The following is a 27800-nucleotide window of genomic DNA, read 5'->3' as shown; positions in this document are numbered from 1 at the left end:
CCAAGATACAGAAAGGCAGAGTGACTTGCATAGTCGACTATAGATACTGGTAAGCAACAAATACATAAATCACATGATGCTGCCATTAAAAGAATCATTAGAAGTCAAGTACAACTCACCCTTTTCCAGATGGGGAAATTTAGACAGAGAACTATATTGTTATGAGTTAATTAGGTGAGAAAGCTTCTATCAGACTCTACACCAGTGGTTCTCAACCTTCCTAATGCCGCGACCCTTTAATATAATTCCTCATGTTGTGGTGACCCCCAACCATAAAATTATTTTCGTTGCTACTTCATAACTGTAATTTTGCTACTGTTACGAATCGTAATGTAAATATCTGATATGCAGGATGTATTTTCATTGTTACAAATTGAACATAATTAAAGCATAGTGATTCATCACAAAACAATATGTGATTATATATGTGTTTTCTGATGGTCTTAGGCGACCCCTGTGAAAGGGTCGTTCGACCCCCAAAGGGGTCGCGACCCACAGGTTGAGAACCACTGCTCTACACTGATTATAGCCCAGGCAGACAATATTCTAAAATTTAATCAGCCCCCAGAAAACCTAGATAAAACATGAGAGAAAACCAAACTATGAGATGTTGTAATCAATACAAAGTGGCTTTTTTAAACCCATTATCCATGGACAATGCCTCATTGTAACCTCCTGCCATAAGAAGCCATTTAATCTTGGGACTATCCACTAAATAGAGAAGCCAGGTCTGAGTCAGGGTGGCAGTGCACTTTATTAAGAAATGAAACAGTACCATACAGGCAAAAGCATATTTCAATTGCAAAAAAAAAAACCCAACACACACATATGCATAGCCCCACAGGTAGCAATGGGGCACATTTCAGACAGAACATTAGACATCAAGTTCACAATCAAACAAAATGTAGTTCATGATCTTGCAATCGTTTTCTTCAGTGTGGTATAAATACTTATTTAACGGTTATGACAAAAAGGATAACTTTTAAAGTCTAATTATTGATCTTACAATGGAGTAAGGCCAACTCAAGTCTTCAGAACTGTGAAACAGACGCCTTAACAGGGCAACCCACTATCAGCTGCCTGAACTGACTAGTTTCTCTAGTCTCCTAAATTAGCTAAAACACTTTTCAAATGAAAGGCAAAGAGCAGCATAAACACCCTGCTCTTTGCCCGTAGGATAGGCAAAACAAATACCTTAAGTCCTCACACCGGGGCCATTACTTAATTTTGGACTTATGATAAGGTTAATTATGTAATAAACTTGGGTTGGTTTCCTTTGGCAGGCTTTAATTCCCATTTAATAAAAAATAGATTAGGTTAAGGAGTGTTAGGAGATAACGAGAATATAGAATAAAATGCTGAATATGGGAGAAGAAACAGTCGACTCAACAGCTATAAAACAAACGTGATACTTTGTGGAGGGGCAAACACAGTGGTATCACACTATAATAAAAGCATAAGATAACTGAGGCATATAACTGACCTGATAAAAAATATCTTGAATCTAACTTGTTTAATGTGTGGAAGTATGTTCTTCGATATTTTTATTTAAAATTTTTGGCACATAAAAGAGTAAGTGTCAGCTATCATTCACTGATGATGCAGGATGGGGTGTTACTGTATATCCATCACTTGCGTACCTGAGTTCACTGAATCTTCTCAACTGCTTTATTTGATCACATGTGTGTTGATATTTTCCCCAGATGTTTATACTAAGAAAAGAGGTGTCTTGTGGCTGAAACCTTTGGAAGAAGCTTTACAGTTCTGACAGGTTTTAAATGGGAAAGACAAGAGGTAGGCACTAGTCTGGGCCACACTACTCCTTAGAGAACTTAGTCTTCATATGTGAAATCACTCCATTTCATGCCTTTTATAAAATGTAATACCTAAGGCAAGAGAATTTATAATAGAGCCCTGATTTCCTTTCTGTATCTTATAGTCTAACAAATAACAACAACAAAAATTTTAATGTCTATTTCAGTTATTTGAGAAAAATTATCATGCTAACATTTACTCTAAGCTAACTATGTTAAAGAGATATTTAAGTTAACAGATCTATAATTCTATTATGGTCATAGGAAAAAAGAAAAAAAAATATGCCACTACGGGCCAGGGTCTACCTGAAAGAAAAAAAAAAAAAAAGAAAAATACTGCTTTCTTGAAATTGGTAGAGAATGTTATCATCAAGGATGAGCGAAGTGATGTCTAGCCATCTTCCAGGAAGAAAAGATGCTTCATGCAGAGCTAGTCAGGGAGGCCTCAAGGGGACAACCCTGTCACTAGTTCGCTCTGCTCACCTGGAGAGCTGCACAAAAGTCACAGAAAGTCAATTTAATCATCATGCCTTGGTAAACACTCTCCTCTTTAAGAAGAAAACTGGGAAAATATACAGGCAAGCTAAGACTGAGGCTAGATGTCTAGAAACTCTGCAGGAATTAGAAGTGGTCAGAAGATTCCTGAGGCAACAACCCACAAAATGTATCCCCGCAACCACTGGTCTCCCTCCACTGCGTTCATGTCCTATTCCTTCACACTAAGTGGGAGCTGCTCACCCCAGGAGACTGGGAGCCGCTGGGCTCTGGACCTATGCCGCACATGTCCTAAGGACTGAAAAGATCAGTCACAAGCTGGGCATTCACCCATTCAACCTCTACAGAAAGTTAAATGTTTCCTTTCTGCAATTACCAGGCATTTTATGTTAAAGGGGAGAAAAACAGGTCATAGCAGTTGTTTCTGATGAGCACTTTAACTTGAAACTAAGAAACTGATCACAAGAGTTAATACACCAATCAACATGAATTAATCTACACAAATAAGATGGAGCATGCTCTCCACTGGTTATTAGGTGGGATTCTGTAAGTTGTTTTTACTTTAACACAGACTAAACTAAGGTGTTCCATCCAGTGCACTTAACAATAGTCTAATGAGACACAGCCATTAATTTGTCAACATTTCCCTTCTGACGGTACTGGAAAAGGGTAAGCAGAGAGTGTACTTCAGGATCGTTCTAGCAGCCTGCACTTGTACACCACAAAACACAGGGCAGATACTGATGTGGAAAATCCAATGAGCTTGAGCAGGCCTGGCACAGAGGGGAGGTTTCTTTCCCAGAAGGTGTGTGTGATTTCAATAGCTGGGACATCCTAGATGAAAGAACACAGATCATTAGCAGAAGACTTCTGCACTAACAAAGAGGGGCAAAACATATCTGTAAAATTAGTGCAGATATGCTTTGGAGAGTGGCACCTACAATTACACCAGAGGCTAGAAGATGAAAGATATGCGTTTTTCATGTAGTCACTAGTCCAGGGATGGGCAACCCCTGGCACGCGTGCCAAACATGGCACGCCAGTAACTTTTGCTGGCACGCGAAACCCTCTCTTATAATCTTCCATTTACAATTTTTTCCTTAATATCAACTTTTTTATTTTTCAGATAAATTCAGTGTAGGTGCATCTTAGATAAATAAATAATTTTACATAACAAGTTATCTTAAAGACCATAGACATGGATTGACGAGAGAGGGGAAGAGCAATTTCTATGCCTCTGCCTTAACTCTCCCTGCCTTCCTAGATCCGACCAGTGTTTTGGTTTCATCCACATACACTTGTGAATCTTTGTTCTCAGTGATGAATTTTGTTAAATCTCGTAATAGGAGTAGCCTGACGGATGAAAGTAGTAGCTCGTGCATATCTCTGAAGGTCACGAAATATAAACCTGATGTAAAATCTCTGTCATCAGTGATGCAGCAGCAAAAGTCCCACTGATAATATCAAACGGAGTCATAAAGTTTTCTGTCGGACTATCTGTACATGTATACATTAAAAAATAAATGTATTTTTCATCATCATATATTGTGTTTTTGTCGCTCGAATGAATTTTATTATTTCTTCAAGGTTCTTCACATACGTACACCTTAAGAGATATCAAGTAGGCGTAACATGTCCTCAAAAAATTAGGGTTGGCACGCAGAAGAATTTTGAGTCAGAGATTTTGCTGGTTTTGGCACGCACTCACAAAAAGGTTGCCCACCCCTGCACTAGTCTATGGTGATGAAGCTGACAAACTTACCTCTGACTCAGGCTCTTCGATGTCTTGATTTGTCTCTTTTCCCAGAGCATTCAAGATCTGAAAGAAAGTGGCAATGGTATTGTGAAATGAGGTTTTGTAGTGTTGACGGATTCAAGGCCCTCCTGGCCTCCGATGAGCCCCCTGAGTGGAGTAAGGGGCAGAGAAGTAGACATACAGATTTATCAGTGTCAAGATCCAGAAAGGCCAGATACCAAAAACACTGCTGGACTCAGGAGGGAGGCTGGCTTGGCTTCCTCCCTTACCGATCTAGCTGCTCGCTCTCCAGCTTCAACAGCTCCTTCCATGTACCCGCTCCAATGTGTGGCTGTCTCCGTTCCAGCAAAATGAATTCTGTCTACTGGTTCTCGAATTATCCTTCAAGGGAACAGAGAAGTCACACAGTTACCTGAGAAGGCACTGAGGACGAATGAGTCAATTGCTGCCCTCATTTATCCCAGAGAAGACAGGGTAACTCAAATTGTTTCAAAAAGTCCCATGTGACTCAGCCAAAGGTGAAAGGCTCTTCCTTATTTCCTGGGCCTGCACCCAAGGGTCTAAACTTTCAAGCCAGAGAGAATCAGGCTGTCAGATCATCAATCACTAGAGGTGATGTTGACCTTTTCCTAGCCATTCAGAATTGGAATCTAAGAACATGCATTAAATCCAGTCAGATTTATTTGCTGTATGTTTTATGTCTGTAGTCCATTCTGCTAAAGATGTTTCCAAAGGGGTGGATTCTGCATGGGATCACATCTGATGGCACACCCCAACCACGCAGGCACTGCCAGGTTGTCAGGAATAACTATAGTGGCGAGTAGGAAGACAGGAAGGTTAAATGATTTCTGGCAAAGAAAAGACCTGAGGGGAGCCCGGCCGGCGTGGCTAAGTGGTTGAGCATCGACCTATGAACCAGGAGGTCATGGTTCGATTCCCAGTCAGGGCACATGCCCAGGTTGCAGGCTCCATCCCCAGTGGGGCATGCAGGAGGCAGCTGATCACTGATTCTCTCTCTCTCCCTCTCCCTTCCTCTCTGAAATCAATGAAAACACTTAAAAAAAAAGACCTGAGGGATTATATGTATGTCTCCTTAAAAAAAAGACACTCATAGACACGCTGTACAGTTAGTGTCTATGAATTTATCTGTAGACTGGCTGAGGGCAGGGTAGTGGGCCTTCTCTTACAGAGGTCTTGCCAAAGAGAACCATGGAAGGGCAGGGTTGAATGACAACTGTCCTCTCTGACCTTGTTGGCTTTGACTCCTACCATGTCTGCAGCCACTTTGATAAAATCTCCCAAGCTGCCCATTTCTATCCCAAAGGCCTTCACCTCAACCTACTGCCATACCTTTTTCCAGCTTAGGAATCTTTTGCTTCATCTATTGCTGATCCTAGTCCCATCTTATAGACTTCAGAACCACTCCAGTTACTCAATCCTGCTATCACTACCAATGAGTATTTGATTCAATTAATAATAAAAAAAACACAAATAATAATCTCATGTAAGGAAAGGGTTAATAAATTCTTCTTCCTCGTGACAAATGTGACCTTCAGTTAACTTTCTAGCTCTGTTCCTTTAAAAACCTGATGAAGGTATAATGCCATCTATGTTATCAGGCAATACTGCCCTACAATGATAAATTGCACCTGGGCTGGGAAGACTGTCATGGATTGTAAATACCTCGCAGGAGGCTATCATTTTGAGCTTCATTGAGTGTGGTGCCCCCTGCAGGGACCCTGAATACCATGTCTATGAGGTTGAGACAATGGCTCCTATGGGGCTTCTAAGCCAAGATGGACTCCTCCACCTTGGGTGGCTATCACCTCTTCACACCTTAGCTGTATACAATGGGGATGCCTCCCCCTGAAGATGAATATGTCTGTGGCAAGACATGTTTAGCCCATGTCCTTCTATGTAGACTGGTGCCCAGGAACCTGGAGGGGTCGTGTGTGACTAAATGTCTAATTGAGCTCAAGAAGGCCTCTTGGAAGACACTGCAACTTGCAGAATTCTCGCATGTACTGCTGCCATGTGAAATCCTCACCAGTATTCTGCTATTGTTCTATGTGCTGACAGCTATTGTTCTATTGTACCAACATACTTGTTTTTCTATGGACATCTAGAAATATACAAACTGACTACTTAAGACATTAGAAATAGGAATGCTGACTACTATTTCTAAAATTCCTGTTGAACTTTGCTTATATTGTAAGTTTAGTGTATGTCTTGTATTAATCGATATAGTGTCTGGGTAGTACCTTCCATATCGAGTCATAATGCCAGGAGGAAAGTAGGCGGTGTAGCAGCCTCCAGAGTATTGTTCTTCACACCAATTCTTTTCTTCATAATGCACTGGCTGAAGTTCAATGGGAAGAAAATTCCAAAGGAAAGAGAAAGCTGAAATTCTATCAGTCAACAATGAAGGCTCTTGTGTATTTTTAACAAAAAGTTTACATTTTAAAAAAGGTGGACCTGTTTTTCTAGCACATTAAGGGAAACATGACAGAACCAAGTAAAGATCTTTTGTGAGGTACCATGTATACTTTTGACTTTCTCAACCTCTTGACTAGGGAAGACATGAAGCATTCCAATATCTGGGCACAGGACATCTCCAGGCAGATTCTGAAGTCTAGACCTAAGTCTACAGGAAATCCCATCAATAATCAGGCCCTGGAAAAGTCTGCTTAAATCTCTAGATTCTCTAAATAAAATAGATGGATGCTTCCCCATCCACCAGCGCATTACTGCTGGGGGGAAAAAAAAGGTGATGGAGGAGGTAGAAGATAAACAGTGTCTCAGAAATACTTTTTCAGAACTACTTCTCTAAGCTAGAAAAGTGAATGATAGGAATTCTGATAAAAAGGGGAGAATTAAAGATGAAGATGTTTCTCAAGGGACATAAGAGAACCTCCTATGATTTTCCTAACACCTTCTGCAAATTTATTACTTGAACAGTTCAGAGATAATCTCCTAAAAGAGCCGTAAGCTATCTGCTAGGATCTTCAGAAAGAATTTCATGCTCATACTTGCTTTCAGTGGTGGATTGAAAGCACTGAAATTCCTAAATGAACTGTGAATTGAGTCTACAAATGGGAAAACAAATTAGCATGACTTTGACCTGGGCAGAGTCTACATTCAGTTACACTGTCAAGTATATACTGCAGTATATAATAATATACAGGCCCTCAGTTCTGGGAACTGATCTTATCTACCCTGGAGATAATACCTGCAGCTCCAGGCTCTGACTACAATTGGTTGCCAATTATTCAGTGAACATTTAAATACTCCAAGGCAGTGGTCGACAAACTGCGGCTCGCGAGCCACATGCGGCTCTTTGGCCCCTTGAGTGTGGCTCTTCCACAAAATACCACGTGCGGGCGCGCACGTACAGTGAGATTGAAACTTCGTGGCCCATGCACAGAAGTTGGTATTTTGTGGAAGAGCCACACTCAAGGGGCCAAAAAGCCGCATGTGGCTCGCGAGCCGCAGTTTGCTGACCACTGCTCCAAGGCATGACTACATCAGAAACTGCTTGCACCTGACAGCAGCTTTTAATGACCTTCTGTCATTGCTGAAGTTACTCCTCCAGTAAGCATATCCCTTTATACTCTCTTCATAAGACTGTCAGAAAACATGAATCTGCTTTGCTTATTCATTTGGAGCAAATTGAGAACAACCTGCTAGGTATTAAAGCTGGGTGTTCTTACGTGTAAAGCTTCCTCACTTCCCAGCACTTTGGAGTACAACTCACAGATTATTTTCTTTCTGTAAAAAAGAACCAAAATGTTAAGCAAGTAAACACTGTTAGTTCCAGGGCTCTTGCCAGCATTTTACCATGGAAGATTTTAAGGGAGAGACGAATGCTAGTCCTGAGGTGATGTTATACAACATTAGATGGCTATTTAAGTTCCAGTACAAGCAGGAAAAGTTTGTTTTCCCTTTAAGGAGCTGTTTGTACTAATCACAAAGGAAAGGCAGAACTGGAAGTACTCTCAAAACTACTATCCTCTTGCCTGGTATGGTTCAGTGGTTGAGCTTCCACCCATGAATCAAGAGATCACAGTCAGGGCATATGCCTGAGTTGTGGGCTTGAACCCCAGTAGGAGGCGTGCAGGAGGCAGCTGATCAGTGATTCTCTCTCATTGATGTTTCTATCTCTCTCTCCTTCTCCCATCCTCTCTGAAATCAGTAAAAATATTTTTTAAAAAACCTACTATGCTCTGTCTCTCTCTGTCTAATCCAGCAGTTCTCAACCTGTGGGTCGCGACCCCCTTGGTCCTGCTAGACCCCTTTCACAGGAGTCGCCTAAAACCATCCTGCATATCAGATATTTACATTACGATTCATAACAGTAGCAACATGACAGTTATGAAGTAGCAACGAAAATAATTTTATGGTTGGGTCACAACATGAGGAACTGTATTTAAAGGGCCAGAAGATTGAGAACCACTGGTCTAATCCAAACCCCTCATTTTAGAGATGAGAAGGTTGGGGCTCAGTGCACTGAAGAGAGTTGTTCCACATCACTCAGCTAATTAATGACAGGGCTGAGGTTCAACTCTCCTGAGTATCCCACCTGTAGTAAGTGCTCAATAAAAATGTATTAAAACAAAATCCATCCTCAGCCTAGAATGGTACCCTCTATGATGTAGATATAGATGGCTGATACTTACGTACTTCATATGAGGTTACAAGGAATAATGCCAACATTCTGAGTCGATTAGAAAGCAAAAGTATTGATCATCATTCTGAAAAACTTAATGAGGTTTAACTTATTTTGGGGACATATAATAAAATCTTTATTAAAACAGCCCTAGCTGGTTTGGCTCAGTGGATAGAGCATCAGCCTGCAGACAGAAAGATCTCGGGTTTGATTCTGGTCAAGGGAAACATGCTCGGATTGGGGGCTCGATCCTCAGTTGGGAGGTGTGCAGGAGGCAGCTGATCAATGATTCTCTCTCATCATTGATGTTTCTATCTCTCTCTCCCTCTTCCTTCCTCTCTGAAATCAATAAAAAATATTAAAAAATATTAAAACAGAGTGAAACCTAAAATCTAATCAACCTACATTGCCGCTAATTTTTCATTCTTGAGTGATAAATCAGTTATAATAGAAATATGAGTCATTATTTACTGTATTTCATATTATTAGTTGAGTCAAGAATGAATTCAGACAAATATATCAGGAAATTATCTTCCCCATTCCTTGCTCCCATTAAAATGAAAAATTTTTAGAAAAGTATGTACTACAAGGATGTTGGAGCAATGCACTGACTGTTTAGTTGGGCTCTAAAAATGAGAGAACATATTTTAATGATGGCCAAGAGAGTTCACTGTGTAAATCACTTTGTAGTTGAATTTACCCACTGGTTTCTAAATCTGCCTGCTCATAGCAATCACTTGAAAAGCTTGTTAAAAAAATACTCAGTCGGCGCAGCCGGTTTGGCTCAGTGGATGGAGCGTCAGCCTGCGGACTGGAGGGTCCCAGGTTCGATTGCGGTCAAGGGCATGTGCCTTGGTTGCGGGCACATCCCCAGTGCGGGGTGTGCGGGAGGCAGCTGATCGATGTTTCTCTCTCTCATCGATGTTTCTAACTCTTTGTCCCTCTCCCTTCCTCTCTGTGAAAAATCAATGAAATATATTTTTAAAAAAATATTCAGGCCCCACCTCTAACCTACCAAATCATAATCTATCATCCTCAGAAAAATATATTTTCCAAACATTTTTAAAAATTTAAGTATAGTTATTCTATAATCTTATATTGGTTATATTAGTTTCAGGCGTACAATGTAGTGATTTGACATTTTTATACCTTACAATGTGATCGCCTCACTAATTCTAGTAATTATCTGTCATCATGTAAACTTACCACAATATTAGAGACTATATTCCCCTTCCCCTTTTTACCCATCCCACTGCAACCCTTCCCTTTGGCAACCATCCCTTTGTCTTCTGTTCCTATGAGTTTGTTTGTTTTTGTTTGTTTTAGATTTCACATATAAGGGAAAGCACATGGTATTTGTCTTTCTCTGTGTGACTTATTCCACTTAGCATAATAGCCTGTAGGTCCATCCATGTTGTCACAAATGGCAAGATTTCATTCTTTTTTATTGCTGTGTAATATTCGTGTGTGTGAGTTGTATGTGTGCGGGCATACACACAACATCAAACATTCTATGGAAGATTTTGATACAGTGGGTTCTTGAACTGTTGCTCTAGTCAATGCCATATTCAGACTTATAAAGGTTTTGTCGTATAAAAACTTTTGAGAAGTTCAGATACCATTTGGAATCATAGCCAAATGTCTATACTCAGACTGATGTTTATTTTACTATTAACAAAGAGGGGAAGCAGGAAATCCAAAAGAAAATGTCAAGCTTAGTATGGCATAATGAAAGAAAGTATGCATTAGATGCCATTCCTGGCTTTGTGATAAGCTAGATGGGCCTACGCCAAATCATTCCCCATCACTGGACCCATAACTCTTTCTCTATTGAGTGAGTTGAAACAGGTTGAAACACATATGTATGGATTTTGCTTTTCAGAAAAAGTGCATGTCAGAAAACCTTAATAAAGGGATAATGGTCTTGCAAGGTGATTGGGCCTGAGCCCCTAAAACTTTCTCCACAGCTAACACCTTTATGAGTTTTCTCCATCTGTCTTACAGGAAAACCCTGACTTCTCAACCAGTGTAAAGTCAAAACAAATATGCAAACTAAATTAATATATTCTTATGGGTAAAGACTGTGTTGAGGCACTGTAGCAAAATACAAGAGGTTGATTTATTAGGATTTTGAGAATATTAGTGAATTATTGTTTTTCATAATGCTATGATATTGTTAGCACACAAAGCACAATATAAAGCTAACCTGTTGCATATATTTGAGAAGTAAAATCTTACCTTTGGTCTTTTTGGAGTTTAGCGAGGTGGATAGCTTTTCGAGCAAGAATGAAGCTGGAAAGAGAGGTTACATTTGAACAATTAGGTGACAATGGTTTATCTTAAGAGTTGCCTCTTGTTTTTGCAGTGTTCTTGCCTCCATATACTCAGAATTAACGAAATCTCCCACATCCTCCTCATATTTATCTCTACTAGAACAGATGCCATGCTGTCTTCAGTCTGCCTCTGTATCCAAAACCCCTCCTGCTAAGCTGTGGGCTTCTAAATGACAGGTGGCGTCCTATTCAATATTTACCCTGAAAGTCTTGCAGTTTTTGGTATACAGTAGGAAATCAAATGACAGAAAAATTAATGTTGCATTAAATTATTATCCTGGTAATGACTATTGCCTTCTGTTAAATACTTTATAAAAGCTGGAAAAATAAATGTAAATAAATTTTTGTACTGGATGTCAGGGTGGGTCACCCAGATTCCTCTTCAGGACCAAGCACCCACTGCCTGCAGCTCACAGCTGATTCCACTCTGCAGCAGAAAACTGCCTGCCTCAAGATCCCCTGCCTCTCCCCAGAATGACTAGCTTGGGAGTGCAGTGGGTACCAAGGCCCATCCCCTTGCCTCAGTGCAGGACACCGCTGAAGGGTCTTCCAGCTCCATAGCGCACTGTGGGATGGCTTAGGCCTCCACCGGATCAACATTAGAAACCAGTCTCTCCCTCTGCCTGATGCAGATTCCTTCCCTTCCGCACAGGTAGAAAGCCCCAGGGCACTTCCCAACACACCTCCTGCACCCAAATCTCCTTCTCTGAGTTGGCTTCCTGGGAAACTCACCTAGCACATTCTCCAAATTTAGTAACTTGGTAAAATTCAGTTACAATCTGTTTGCTTCCCTTTAACCAAACAGATTCTATTTATTATACTGATATTACTAATAGCATGTATATTTAAAAGAATTGAATGGTGACAAGAAATCCCTAGTTATACTATTATTAGAAAATAATTTTTTTAAAAAATCCAAATGAGTTAAGGGACAATGATATTCTATCTCCATTTTAAAAGGTTTAAAATTGTATTTTGTTCTAGCCAAAAAGACAAATAGATCAGGACTTAAAATGCAAGGGCTAAAAACAAGTATTTTGCCCTCTCCCTCACCCCCTAATTAAATTGTTTCTCAATTTGATTGGCAATTCATTTAGAGCTATTATTTGAGATCATTCTGGAAAGCAAAGATACAAAGACATATTTGTGTTAATCCAGAGAATAGTATTTTAGAAGTTGTAGACTGTTTAAGAAATTTGAACTATTGTACTTTATGGGATATAATCATAATTTTGCTTGACTTAACACTTTATGTTCTGTCTTGCTAGTAATGATTTTAGTTAAATTTTAAGTCTATGCAAGAATCTATAATTTTAGACTTATGTAATTATTTCAGTGAAAATCACCAATATCTGATGAAACATGAAATCATTTAGCTGAAAAAACTGTTTAGATCTTGGGTGCTTTATATAGTTTCTTTTTTAAAGGGCAGTTGGTGTTGGTTATTTCTGTTGAATCTCAGATTGAGAATGAAATAACCACTTTGATTACTTCTGTATGGAAAACTCTCCTTTACACTTCTTTGGCACTTTATTGAGGAAATCAAACACATTGGCTTTGGGTTGGGAACATTACACAGTTCTAAAGTACAAGTTCCTTTCTCCTTTCCAAAAGGCGCTAATGATCACAAACACAATACTGGGCAATGAATACTCCTATCTTCAAGGCTTTCCTTGCCCAGAGCAAAGAGCAGGGTGGAGGCAATATACTTTCAAGGTAAGAACAGGGTGGAGGCAATACTCCAGATAAAACGTTTTAGAAACTGCCTAAATAACCCCATTACCATCTGGGAATTGTCACCTTCTGCTATACATGTCCTTGTTAATAAAGCTGAAGAAAGCCCAGAAGAGCAGATGCTACAATATCTAACTCCCAGGGCAAGAAGAAGACCAATGTTCTTCCATCCACAAGTGGACTAATCTTGATTGAGTCTCCTAAAATCTCTACGTCTACCTCCTGCTTTCCTTTGGCATATAGAAGGTGATGCCAAACTGCACAAACAATCTGAAGAGGTATTGTTACTGTGGTTATTACGTTGTGAGCACCTGCTGTTCCGAGAGAGGCTGATGCTGTTTCTTATATTTTACAGCCAGAGAACTACAAAACGTTTTGTTGGCAGTCTGGTAGCCCAGCCTGTTCTCTAAGTCCCTTGGATCATGGGTCTGGCTCCTTTTGTTTTTGTCATTTCCCTTCAAGATGCAATATGCAGAAGCTCACCTCTCCCAGTGGTAAAGGGGAAAATCACTGGTCCCTAAAAGTCACTTGACTGCTCTGTGAGCTGTTTTCTTTTGTTGTCATGTGGTAGAATAAATAGCCTTCTTCTTTGTATAGCTTTGAAGAGGGCTAAAAGACATGGCACCCGGGAGACTGTGGCATTCCTTAGTGGTCTATGGCAACCCCTTCCCTCTCTGGACCCCAAAGGGCAGAGCAGTGGTGTATGGGATTGGGAGGAGAGGAGCAGAGCTCTCCTCTTCCAGACACAGAACTTCTCCCTGGACCATCCTTGGTGAAGGACAGCCATAGGGTGACCTACTAGGAAAATTGCCATCTACTTGAGGCCTAGCTCTGCTTCAAACTGCACTTCCTAATTAGACATCCTTTTATATCCCAGGGAAACAATGAACATGTTAACAGTTTCTATGTAGCAATGCTTGCAATGGAGAAATGGAGAAATCCCAGAAACCCTAACTTTAGAAGATTTTACAGGATAAAACAGTTCTCATTCCAGAATGGTTGTGGACATTCTATCTCTAGGCAGGGCTGTTTACCATACCACCTATTTTGTTGCATCTTTCACTGCTCCCAATATATGTTTTATGGAGGAAAAATATACATGGGCACAAATTCAAATGGTGTCAATTTGGGTAAAGCTTCCCAGTGTTCTTGTGCTAAGTACAAAATATTACTCGAACATTTTAATACATGGAAACATGATATATTTCTGTAGGGTTATTTATCATTGCTTGAGCTCAATTCCAAAACAATATACTCTGCCAGTGTCCACAACAGTACACCAACACCATTTGGAACATGCAGAACACCCAGCTCTAACTTACCCCATGATAGAAGGCAGTGATCCATCTGGCTTGGTGTCATCCAGGGTTATTGCAATTGGAGCCTCCTCATCTTCGATGATCATACAACCACAGTAGTCTTAACCAGAAGAAAATCTGGTTATTGAGACTCACCTCATCAGAGAATCAAGGGGAAATTTATATATATACATATATATAAACTATTTTGCTAAGGGAAAGGCAAAGCTTAAACTATTGGGCTTTGCCCCAACCCTATAACCTATTTCCTATCAAATACACACACTTGACTATACAAGATGTCTGTTCACCAGACACATAGAAAATGATGCATCTTAATGGCCTTTACATAAAGGTTATGTATGATAAATGCATGACTAAAATTTTAAGATGATCTTGGAACCCTGGAATACATAGGGAAAGACAGGGGTGTGTTAGAGTGAATTACCCCAATGAAATCATGGAAGAAGTGGCAGTAAGGAATCCTTTGAGTATGAGCAGAAGGCTTATCAACATTAGCCACCATATCTGCCCAGAACCTGCCTCATTTAATCTTCACAATAATCTGACAGTAGGTTTCATTGTTAGCATTTTACATAAAGAGACTGATGCTAAGAGAGGTGAAGTGTCACACCACAGGCCACACAGCTAATAAGCAAGGGAAACCTAGGAAAGTGAGATTTCAAAGCAGTGCTTTTCCCATGATGTCCCTTTGTCTCACTCTGCTCATGAAGAGTAAGTGGCAGGACATATGTCAGGGGCCAGGGTAATGGTGGCCATGCAACTAGAGGGATCTCTTCCTTCTCTTTCACTGCCAGCAAGTGTTCTTGGGGTCATTTTGTGTTATGAGGAAATGAACAAACTGGGATTTCTGCTCCTTTCTCTATCAGTTTGAAACCACTTAGCTTTTTTTTCTATTTAGTGTTAAGTATAATGCTCCTTAAAAAATACAGTTTCTTCACTTAATACAATTTAAACATGAATAAATGCAGCCTACCCTTCTTCTTCCAAAAGGCTTCCTTGTAATACATCATACACTTAATAATAGCTCCCATTGGAAGACGCTGCACTAACTGGTTTCTCTCACATGGCAGCTCTGGAATAAAGTGAATCTTGCTCGTCAGAGTCGGAGGGATGGCACTAATAACATATTTGCACTAAAAGACACAAACACAAAATAACACCTCAAACGGAAGTCAGAACATTGCAGAGGGCGTGAAGCATATTTATCATTTTGAATAATACTGAGCAGTAACAGCATACAAAATGAGGATCCTGTAAGAGAAAAAACAACAAAGGCAGGTCAACCAAGGCTGGTCATTTGAAAGAGACTGAGTAGGAAACATGCCAGCTTTAATTATGCCACTGCTGGGATTATATTTGGTTAGAAGTTACAGAAGACATAAGGCCTATTTAATATATGCTCCTTTTGACTAGACTGCATTACCTGATAAGTTTCATTATTCAACGTCTGTATGATGATGTTGTCACCTGACTGGTCAACAAAGGTGACAGGATGACTTAACTTCACTCTACCCCCGAGGCGCTCCATTATCCGTTCGCTCACTTGACCAGAGCCACCTACAAACTTCCGTTCCTACAGGAGAAGGCAGGCAGGACACTTTATAAAAACGCAAGGAAGGAATATCCTGTTTGCCACTGATTAGAAAACTTCCAGTAAGCCAGAAGCCATACCTTCACCCTCTGTACACTTAAATGTTGGAAGAATTCATTAGGTCAGAGGCAAAGTCTAGCAAGAGACCTCTATTATCATGCTCTGCAGTTTCTGGCAATGAAAAGCAGATACTAGTTTATAAAGTCACAGAATCAAAAGAAATGTCCCCTTACACCAGTGGTCCCTTGACTGAATGCAAATATCAACAAGTCTGTGGGCTTCCACAATGCCCGAGAGTGCAGTGCATGAAGGAAACCTTGGGAGGTGCTGTGCTTCACCCAAGGGATATGGGTTCTTTTATTTAAAAAATAGTATTTTTTTCTAGATTTATTGAAATGGGGATACAGTTTCTAACTCCCTTTGGTTTCACAAAGCTCTAGCCAAGGGTTGTCCAGGCAGATTAAAATGTTCTCCCAGAGAACAGGCTCAGAGTGCTCTTGTAAATCATCTGGTCATCACCCAATGACATTCTAAGCATCTAAATCTCAGATATTGAGTAACTGCTTGCAAAAATGTCTGGAAGTTTCCATGCAGGGGCAGAAAGGTGAAAGCTAAGCACCTGTCTGTTCCTCCAGACATTGTTAAGAAGTTCCCTTGAGCAGCCCTGTAAATGCTCTGCCTCACTGCGATCTGCTATACTCACCATGGAAATGGTGCCAGCTTAATCTAAGAAGGTAGGTCCTTAATACAATGCATTTTGTAAGAAGCAGGGGACTATCCTTAGAAGATTCCCTAAGTGTACATGTAGGTAGAAATACATGTAGGTAGACTGAGGCTTGGCCCAACATCTGACAGTTAGATACCTCATTCATGCTCCTCTACAAAACTGCATGAGCAGCCACACCGTGATTTTTATGCTTTTATAATTAGCTATTGTTTAAATGACACCACTAAAGTTCTTTATAAAAATTTGCCCATAGTAGTTCAGATCTAAATTCATGATCTGTCTTTCCTCAAGAAACTGGGACCATCTAATTTATAATTTGACCTCTGTTTTCCAAGACTTACTTTGAATTTTACTATTGTAGAAATGAAAAGACCATAGACTATTTTCAGCTTGTTCACTGCCTACCTCTCCATGTCTACTATTGGTTGAATTAAATTATTAAATAATAAATCTAAGTTCTTTATACTGTAAACATATTATGCTAATTGTTTGAGAATCACAATATGAACTGTGCTTTCCAAAAGGTTGTGTAGCATTTGGCTAGAAGTTTCTTGGCTCCTCTGAATTAAGATATCCCAGAAAGTAAAATATAGGTTTATAGGCGTAATGTGTTATTTCTGCCCATAAGTAAAGACACACAAAAATGCAACTGTCTTGCATTTGCTAAAGCTAAGGGTCAAATGGACAATAACTCTTGGGGCCACAAGAACAACTTGGGGCTTCTGAATATTTCCTAAGGAGAGGAATAATGCACTTAGCAGAGACTCTAAACCTTGCACTATGGAACAGAGCAAAGTTAGAAGTAAACTGTTCTTAATTTAAACTCATCCCATTGAGGCATAACATTCCTAGGAAGGAGAGACCCATTTTCTTTGGAGAAGGGAGAACCTTGAAACAATCTCAGAGGCTGAAAACTGGGGAATTGGGATTCTGGCCTCACTACTAGTTTGCTGTGAGTCCAGACAATCAGCTAAAGGAGTTCATAATGGAAGTGGTATGGAGCCAGGCAAATTCTAGTTGGCAGTAGAATTTTAGAATCTAAAATGTAGAATTTACTATTGAAAGAGTGGCCATAATCCCTATGAAAATTAGAAGAAAGAACAGTCACTTCCATTCTATAACAGTTAACATAAAAGAATAAGATACAGAATGGGACACAAAAGCTTTATGTCTGGAGCTGAGATGACTTTAAGTACAATAATTTTACAAGTACAGTAATCCCCTCCTTGTCTGTGTGGGGTATGTTCTAAGACCCACAGATGCCTGAAACCATAGATGGAACCAAACCATATATATACTATGTTTTTCCTATACATATATATACACCCTTTGTGACTTCTCTTTGGCATATATGAATTGCCAGCATCAGTACTCCTGCACTTTGGAGCCATTACTAAGTAAAATAAGGTTATTTGAACAAAAACATTGTGATACCACAGCAGATGAGGTGGCTACTAAGTGATCAACAGGCGGGGAGCATCTATAGCAGTGATGGCGAACCTATGACACGCGTGTCAGAGGTGACACGCGAACTCATTTTTGGGGTTGATTTTTCTTTGTTAAATGGCATTTAAATATATAAAATACATATCAAAAATATAAGTCTTTGTTTTACTATGGTTGCAAATATCAAAAAATTTCTATATGTGACATGGCACCAGAGTTAAGTTAGGGTTTTTCAAAATGCTGACACGCCGAGCTCCAAAGGTTTGCCATCACTGATCTACAGTGTGGAGATCCTAGACAAAAGGACAGTTCAAGTCCCAGGCAGGATACAGTAGGAGGATGTGAAATTGCACCTTGCTTCTTAGAACACTGCACAATCTAAATTTATTAGTTGGTTATTTCTGGAATTTTCCATGTAATATTTTTCGGACTGCAATTATATCTGTATTATAAATTTTTGGAAATTAGTTATTACAGTAATTTAGCTCCCCCTTACATAAATAGCCTAATTTTACCTACCTCCAAAAGGAAAGAAGTTAATTCCCAAGACCTAATTAATTCAAAATGAAAATTCTTAAGCTGTAAATTTATTTTCAGGAATAAGAAAAAGAGTGAGAAATTTTGTTTTCAGAAAATATTTTTGGGATTATTTCAAGCTGCTAATTATTTGCATTCAAAATGTAGAAGCAATTATTAAGACACTAGAGGCCCGATGCACGAAATTCGTGCAAGAGTAGGCCTTCCTTCCCCCCGCTGCAGGCACTGGCTTCCCTCTGGCACCCAGACCCGGGCTTCCCTCACAGCCCCAGCTTCATCTGGAAGGACATCTGGTCTAATTAGCATATTATGCTTTTATTATTATAGATTGATCTGGGTGAGGGCAAAACTCTCAAATTAAGTTATATTTGCAAAAGAACACTCCATACCTGGCCCCCATTGGTAACCGAGAATATCCGAGTAGTGCCACCACACTGCTTCACATACCACAAGAACCACAGGGCAGACACCTCATGAGGCTCAGAGGTCACATTGATGTTCACAAAGAGAGATGCAAACCGCCTAGCTGTCCTGGTCACAGAACAAGAGCAGATATTAGAGGTAAATACAGATATGCTTCACAGGATATCATGGTTTTAAAACACAATGCAGTATGGTTACAAAACATTTCTATGGCTATAAAAAACACTCATGAATTCAATATATGAAGGAATGCATATTTTAACTCTTCGGAAAAATAAACTTTCCCCTTGTTTTTAGGAATTATGGGTTAACTCTAAAGATGCTAATCCCAGTGGAGTCTAAAGGATCAATATGCTTCTCAAGGATAACTAAGGATATCTGTTCTCACATATTTGAATAACCATCCTCTACTCTCCACCTCCACAGCCCCCACCCTGGTCCAGGCTACCAATGACTATCACCTGGGTTACAATGGTGGCTGCTCATGGTTATCCCTAAATGGTTCTCTTATATTCCCCCTTGATGCCTCTCTAAATTATAGACAACGAATTTTTTTTTGAGAGAGAGAGAGAGAGAGGAGATGGGAGAGGGAGGGAGAGAGGAATATTGATGTGAGAGTGGACCATCCATCAGCTGCTTCCCGAAACCGAGGCATGTGACCTGGTCAGTGTGGCTCAGTTGGTTGGGCATCGTCCTATGCACCAAAGGTTTGCACAGCCTTTATAAAAGCTGTTTGCTGTTCTCTTCACCTGGAAGATAACTTCTCCAAACCATCTACCCTTCATAACTCCCACCATTCACTGTGGCTCATTCCTGGAATACACCATGCATCCTTTCAGGTCTGTACCCATCCACAGTATATAATTCTTAGAGTATACCATCCCCTTACACCATCCATGTTTCCCCCACCATACCCCAACTAGTGTGGTTCATTCCTGGAAGATACCATCAACAAGCACCATCCATCTTTTATGTCTCCCCTTAGTGCACTGACTCATTCTTGGAAGATATCACCCCTCTGCACCATCCTTTCCTGCCTCCCTCATGCACTGTGGCTCATTCCTGGAAGATATCATCCCCCACAGAATCCCACCTTCTTGTATAGCCCCATAAAGTGTGGTTTCTAGCTGGAAGATACCATCCTTCTACATCATATATCCTTCCTGTCTCCCTGCACAGCGACTACAATCTTTAAACAGAATACCGCCTTTATTCTCTGACATTTCAAGTTCACTGTTACACTCTCCTAGCACTATGTAACTTTTTCCATACTGCCAGTCTCCTGCTAAAAGAGGGTAGGGGCCTTGTTTGACAAATTCACCACCCTTCCTCAATGATTGGTACAGTGCCATCACATAGCAGGCCCACATGGTGACTGAATAATCTGTAAGTAACTTGGGTAATAACAGATTTTTACTGAAAAAATTATATAGTTTATATTATTTGTTAAATATACTAGTGTCCCTCTAGTTTCACATTTTTATATCTCTGTGGAATTACTTTAACATCTTTCCAAATTGCTTCTGTACTCCTATATAATCTGAAAACATTAGTACTTGTTTTATTGCAAATCACAGAACCTTTTTACTTAAAAAAGTTCTACTTCATTCACCTAACTTTCTACTTATGTTTTAGGTTCATTTCATGTTCAAACCTGCTCTGAAATCCCTAAGGGCCCTCAGTGTTGCTACTGACTGGAGAATCATTAGGTTTCCTCTTAACTCTTTCCCAATAACTTTTAAAGAAAAACGCTGCAGTTCAAGATAAGAAAGAATCAGAATGGAATATAGAAGTAAATTTTAAATAATCAAGATTACTGTGTCCAGCAGATTTTATCAATGAGTTCTTTCATCGTAATTCTGTCCCATTCTTCGGCATGTGGGGCATCCCATGGTGCATCAGCGGGAATCTACAGAGAAAGAAGGGCTCATGCAGGTGTGATGGTTACTGCCCACTGCTCTGCCAAGATGCCCTAAGAAAAACCTCTGAAAACTGGTAAGTTTGGGATGGATACCCCTTTGGACTCTATGCCCTAATGCGGTTTCAATAATAATAACCACAACAACAATAACCACAATAATAGCTGCATATACATACATGTATAAATATGTAATAAATTAATATGTAATACATATATAAAATTAATAAATTTTGATAATTATTATTTAAAGTTAACACCCATTTTTAAGTCCCCAATTTAAGTTTGACAGAGTGATGTTACAAAGCCCGAGACTAAGGCAAAAACCTTTAGAGAAACAAATATTTCTCTCCTTTACTACTAAAGTGGCATCACATATTGGTAAGACAACTATAAGCAGGATACCTGGTGAACATAAATCACTAGGTTCTCAGTGACATAGAGTGCAAAGCACACAGGCATTAGTATTAGATGGATGTGGGTTTGAATCCTGGTTCCCTTGCTGTGTGGTCTTGGGGAAATTACATAACCCCTTGGAACTAATGTCCCTCGTTTATAAAGTGGAAATACTACCAACTTTGCAGAGCTGTTGGGTGTATTGGAAATGATCTGTATCCTTATCCAGAGCAATGTTCCCTGTACTGTGGAAGGATATTAAAGAGCTGCTATTGTTATTTTAGAAACAGGTCATGTACTGGCTGAACACACAGCTTACCTCCTTTCCCATGTTATCCATTGTCCGCCACAGATTGTTGTAATCCAGATATGCAATGGGGTTCCAGACTGGAGGGAAGGCACCGCGGAATGGGTAAGTTTTCCCCTATAACATAAAAACAAAAGGATAATGTGTTAAGTGAGGCCAGCATTTTAAAAACTCAAAACCAACCAACCTAAGAGCCATTTTCAAAGTAACAGGATCCTCAAAAATAACAGCTCTAGGTAGTTTTTAAGGCCTCATTTCTTAATTCAATTCTTTTTTTCTTTAAAAACAAACATCTTGTAAATCTGCATAAGGTCGCAATATCTACTAGTAAAATTTTGCATGAGATATTGATTTTTTAATCAAATAAAAACATTAGATATTTGTAGAAGGCCTACTGTGTGCACTTTACAACATTAATAGCTGTGTTGGATTTTTTTTAAAGGAATAAAGCAAAACTCTTGACCATCAAGGCAGGGACACAAAACATACCAGCATTTGCATGCATGTGTGCACACTTGCAAGTGTGTGCACACACACTCCAACTGAGTAAAAATATATGCAGCCAGTAAGTGACAAAGAAATAATTTTCTCCTCCACAGTAACAAATTCAAATAACCTTGTCAGATTACATGATCTGATTTCTTATCTGAAAATACTATGTTGTTATGCTGTAATACTTTTCAAGACTCCAAATTCTTTATCATCATATTGCTAACATTTATTATGATCTTTCTCCATGCCTGGCACTGGCCTAAGCTCTTCATATGCATTATATTATGTAATGCTTTCCCCAACCCTGAAGAGGCAAGCACTATTAATATTCCAATTTCATAAATGAGAAAATTAAATCCTGGGGATATTACCTAGAAAATAGGAGAAAGGAAATTCCCTGTTCCCAAAGCATTTGCTCATAAACATTAAGTTTTCCGGCTTCCCATGTGGTTGATGAAATGTTGAGATAGGCTTGTTCTAGAGGCATCTTAAACTTCCCAAGAGAGAACTTTGACATGTGAAACTTATAAACCTTCCATTCATATTTTTTATAATTCTAAAGAGTCAAAATGGAGACTAAAAAGCTCTGGGGTAAAAGACGATGTTGAGGAAACAAGGTCATCTTTGGAAAATGCCGAACTATATTCTGAGAGAAATGGGCAGAGACATTTTACCCAGAACACAAAAATAGCCATGAAAAGGGGAGAGAATGAGATTAAGTAAGCTCACAGGCAGTCTTTACAACAGCTGGTTCTTGTTATAATTCTTCCCGTAATTAAAATTGGGAAAATTTACATTTTCCTCTATAAGATGAATTTATATTCAAGTTAATAGTCTCATAAAACTGATCTTTGCTTTGTAAAATTATTTTTTAAAAATTAAATATGCTCAATCGTCTGAGGACATTAAGAAGAGTATTACAAATATAATTCAACAAAACATGTCCCACATTCCTAATGAAGTTCTTCTCAGGGCAATGCCAACCACAGTATGATTTCATGCAAGGTCCTAAAGACCCCATGAGCTTAACCTTGTTGAACAGAAGTGGCAGAAATGAAGAGTTCAGTGAGAGAGAAGAGTCTAGCCTGGCAATCTTTTTTAGGAATGGGTGCCATGGAATATTCTAAGAAGATCATAAAGACCCACCATTACATTAATTTTTATCCTGCTGACAGAGGCACCAAGTTGATAAAGGGATTTTGTTAATTTCACTCAGCATTTTCTAGCTTCTCTGCTCTTATTCCACAGAATAGCAAAATCTGCTAAAGAAATGCATATATGTAGAAACAGTCACCTACATATCACCTCTGACAAGCCCCTGGAGGACTTATTTCCTCCATGGCCTGCTTCTACACTAGATAACTCTTGAGACTACTTTTCGCATGTTTGACTCTCCGAAGTAGTGCAGTGGGAGGGCTCAGAGATGTCTGTTAGCTGAGAACTGCCTGCTAATCCGATTTACTCAGCCTCTTAAATGTAACGTATAGTTTTCTCACAAAGGTATCAGCAGTTGCTCAATCCTAAATCACTTATCAGCAGAAATGCCTTTACAACCTAAAAGAGTGAGGCAGGAACTTCAGGAATACTTCCATATGTCTGCTGCTCTTTAAACATAAAAGGAAAAAGTCTTGAACAAAGGTCAAGTTCATTTTGTGCCTGTACTGTACTCTGAAACACTCAGACCCTTCCAAAGTAGCCTTTAATCTTTAAAGGATAATATCTTTAAAGATTATTGTTGATGTCCAGTAGAACACAGTGTCCTGGAAATTGTGCCCAAACACTTCAGTCCTTTGAGAAACCACAACCTCAATCTACCAATGTTCATAATAACAGGAGACCGTTGCCAGATGACGGGAGTTTATGGCTCCCACGTTATTTTTTTATTGTTGTTCATATAAGATAAGCCAAGTTTATAATAAGTAAGTAACATTTACTGATTGGCATGTTAGAGTTTCATCTCTCTTTATTTTTATATTTTAGTTAAACAAAAGGAAGTGAGTGTTATTAAAGAGTATCATAGGCCACTGAGGAAAGCTGCCAACTATTTTTCTTTAATCATTTTGAAAATAAACAGATATATTCTGGATTGGTTTAGGAACATGTCTGTCCAACCCATTTGAATTACTTGGCTCCCTTCTAGTCCCACTGTTTTGTGACAACACTATAAGGGAAATCTTTTAGTGGTTTCTTTTCTATAGTTCACAATAATGCTTTAAATAAAGAAATAATCTAAAAAGAGATGCATTAAATAGAATGACAGTACTGTGTTGTATTAATAATTAATGCAGGTAGCCAAGGTCTCTTCAAACATACATAGTTCTCCTCTACCTTGAAAAAGCCATCATAATAGATAAGGAAGAAATCTATCCCATTGGAATGTGCTGGTTCTCCCAAGTCTTCACCTAGTTCCCATTCTTGGCAATACCCTGACTCCCATCTACTGACTCCCCCAGAGCCCAATCCCCAGCCTTTTCCTTTTCCTCTGCCCAGCTGTTTCCCCAGGAACTCACCCACCATCTGGGTTTGTTATTATATTTGCGCAACTGTTATGCTTTGCATATTTCATGCCTCCGCTCCCTCTATGTTTATGAGTACTACCAAATTGTTATCTACAACCTTATATACACTTCAAGGGCTGGGAGCATGTTCCTGATATTTGTTCATGCCCTCGTATTTCATCTTATTCTCAGCCCCTCTTCTCAAGACTTGCACAGCTATCAGCTAACACAGTAGGCACTTGAGTTGTGCAGTCCCATCTTTGGGAAAAGACAACCATTAAGCTCAGGTATAAATGATGATACATCATCAAGAACGAAAGGTTTCAAGTAAATGGTTATGCCATCTTTCCCAAGGGATCCCAGTTATATAGAGAAATTACAAACAAAGGAATTACAATATAAATAATATGAGTTCTTCTGGAGGCTGTTGGGTAGGTAAAGATAATTGACAGAGCATTTTAACAGCTTTATCATTCACATGCTCTATAGATCATCCATTTAAACTGCACAATGCAATGGTTTGGGGTATATTCAGAGTTGTGTAACCATCACATCTAATTTTACAACATTTTGTCATAGGAAGAAATCCTTACTCGTTAATAATCACTCTCCATTCTCCCCCACCACATTTGAAGAACTTCCAAACTATTTTCCAAGGCAGCTGCACCACTTTACATTACCACCAGCAGTGTGTGAGGGTTCTAATTTCTCCTAATCCTTATAACACTAGTTATGGTCTATCTTTTTTATTATAGCCATCCTGGTGGGTGCAAAGCAGTATCTTATCATTTTGACTTGCATTTCCCTAATGACTAACGATGGCCAAAGTTAAATCAGGCTTGATGAGTGGAACGTCAGGTTGTTGAGCCCATCCTTGTTGCCATGACACTTTGTGTGTGGACCCACTGAGAAAGTGAGAGTGGAAAGCGATGGTGTGATGGCTTTATACTGTGTCAACTTGTTCAGGCTGAACTGGATTTCCCAGAATTTTATTTCCTATATATTTCCGGTTAGGGTAGGTCACAAGATAGATTACGGGAGACTTAGAGAGCAAAAGTGAAGCAGCATTCATTTTATGGTTCCATTGTTCCTTATCGCACAAGGTGCCTATGGCACCTCGCCATTTTATACACTGTATTAAACTGACTTTCCTCACTAGTCTCAATGTACCTGAGAAGGACTATGCCTCACACATGTTTATCTCCTACAGTGTCTTGTAAATAGCAAGGTTCCAATAAATGCCCCTTAAATGAAGAAATAAAATGGAGTATGGAATTCTTGCTTTTATAAGTCATCTCATATCATATTTAGCTCTCCCGTTTATGGGTACTACCAAATTGTTACCTACAACCTTTTACATACTTCAGGGGCTGGGAGCACATTCCCGGATGTTTGTATGTTCCTGGATGTTATTCTCAGCCCCTCTTCTCAAGACTTGCACAGCTAACAAAGTGGGCACTTGAGTTGTGCAGTCCAATCCTATTTTTTTCTACACAAATGACTTTCTCTTTTCCCAACTCACGCAAGACCTTCTAATGAATGCCAATTTAACACTACTTTTTATATCAGTTCCACACACATACTTTTTCTACAACAGCCATAATCAATATTACCTTAAAATTTAATAGAATTCACTATGTGCAAGATGCTGAAGGGAAAAGAAAAAGATGGAAGACTCAGTTCCCTAGGGAACCTAAACTCTGAAAACATTTCCTATGTTAGCATTTCTCACTCTGATCTTTATGGAGATTACATGAAAACAGGTTCCATGGTCATACATTTGGGAATCCTGGCTTATAGTTAAATAGCTTAAACAAATTTTTTAACTGCCAATCCTCATAGGACTCCTAATTTGCTAATGAACATCTTGGCCCTCAAAGACAGAATATGGAGTACTTCCAAAATTTATGTGACCAACAAAACCCTTCTTTGGCAAAGAACTTTTGGGATTAATGTTGCTAAGAAAATATTCCCTTAAGCATTCTTTCTTCCTATTCTGGCTGGCGCTGGCTGCAGCCTGGGAGAACATGGGAAAACATGGGCTAGAAAGAGGAGCTGCTATAACCAGAAGACTTATTTTCCAAATGCTATACATGGAAATATATTCTCATGTGTATCTCTCCTGGACAAGAGTGTACATCATCCCACAACAAGGAGTTGAATAAGAGACATAAAATGAAATCACTTGTATATTTGCCTAAAACTGAGAGTGCTCTGTGCTGAGTCTCTGGCCTGGACTTCTGCCCCTTGGCACTAGAGCTGTGCAGTACAGACAGTAAGTGCGTCAGAACAGGTCAAGAGGGTCAAGGGGTGTTAACTGAGTGCCTTCGTCTTGTGCATCCTGGTGACTGGGCAGATGCAGCCCTGACCCTCTACTGGATGGAGTTATCTCAGACATGGCTCCTGTGATCGTGATGGTGAAGACAAGATGAGGATTTGCAGTGGGAGGGAGGGTGGACCAGGAGCCATCAGATTCTTAGCACAGTCTTTCCAACATTTATACATCAGAAAAATATTTATTTTTAAATCTATAGATTGGGAAAAGTCACAGATACTCATGACTTCTTTGGTGGGTGCCCAAATAATTATGTAGATTAGCAACTTCACCCAAGTCTGTGCTATTTTTATAAACCACTGCTGGTCAGCAAGTGTGAGCCAATAGTGATTTTTTTTTCCCCATCGTCTCTGAAGCCTGATGCTTTTACAGAGACATTTATCTGCTGAATATGGCAGTGGAAACTAGGCCATGGGGTACTTTGGCAAACACACAAAATTAAATCTCAGCCTGATGTTTACTGGGTATAATTTGAGCCTGACAAATTACATGAGAGCTATGGGAATGAAATGAAATGAAATAGTGGTTCAGTAATTGTTGTGTTTGTTTGAAAAATCTAACAGGCAAAGTCTTTTAAATGGAAAGGACTCAGTTCCACAGCTTTCAGGATCAAAGTGTTCATTACATTTAAGTATAATTTACACTAACAATTTCTGTGATCCCATCTAGAATTATTTTCTTCTGGTTGCATTAAGCTCAAACACAAAGCAAAAAACAAAATGATTGCACCAGTCTGCATTCCCACCAGCAGTGCACAAAGGTTCCTTTTTCTCCGCATTCTCGCCAGCACTTGTCCTTTGTTGATTTGTTGATGATAGCCATTCTGGCAGGTATGAGATGGTACCTCATTCTTGTTTTGATTTGCATCTCTTGGATGATTAGTGACTTTGAGCATGTTTTCATATGTCTCTTGGCATTCCTTATGTCCTCTTTTGAAAAGAGTCTATTTAGGTCCTTTGCCCATTTTTTGATTGGGTTATCTTCCTTTTGTTAAGTTGTATGAGTTCCCT

The 27800-nt window shown here is 39.4% G+C and overlaps 1 protein-coding gene across 1 annotated transcript in view; it reads right to left on the bottom strand.

Annotated features, from left to right (window-relative positions):
• Positions 1-735: 735 nt before the first annotated feature.
• Positions 736-27800, bottom strand: part of LOC102262229 (amine oxidase [flavin-containing] A) — a 56727-nt gene continuing 29662 nt past the window's right edge. Inside the window, exons 4-15 of the mRNA XM_005880880.2 lie at positions 21478-21582; positions 20662-20753; positions 18811-18952; positions 15544-15693; positions 15094-15253; positions 14121-14217; positions 10970-11023; positions 7776-7833; positions 6327-6424; positions 4335-4446; positions 4072-4128; positions 736-3143 (exon numbers count right to left, since the gene is read on the bottom strand). Of these exons, the coding sequence (XP_005880942.1) occupies positions 2997-3143; positions 4072-4128; positions 4335-4446; positions 6327-6424; positions 7776-7833; positions 10970-11023; positions 14121-14217; positions 15094-15253; positions 15544-15693; positions 18811-18952; positions 20662-20753; positions 21478-21582 (1272 nt within the window). The 3' untranslated portion in view covers positions 736-2996. The remainder of the gene's footprint in view (positions 3144-4071; positions 4129-4334; positions 4447-6326; positions 6425-7775; positions 7834-10969; positions 11024-14120; positions 14218-15093; positions 15254-15543; positions 15694-18810; positions 18953-20661; positions 20754-21477; positions 21583-27800) is intronic.

This window comes from Myotis brandtii, unplaced genomic scaffold, assembly GCF_000412655.1.
Source record: "Myotis brandtii unplaced genomic scaffold, ASM41265v1 scaffold657, whole genome shotgun sequence".
In the NCBI taxonomy this organism is placed as follows: domain Eukaryota; kingdom Metazoa; phylum Chordata; class Mammalia; order Chiroptera; family Vespertilionidae; genus Myotis; species Myotis brandtii.
Note: the sequence above shows the minus strand (reverse complement) of the source record. Positions and strands in the feature narration are given on the sequence as shown.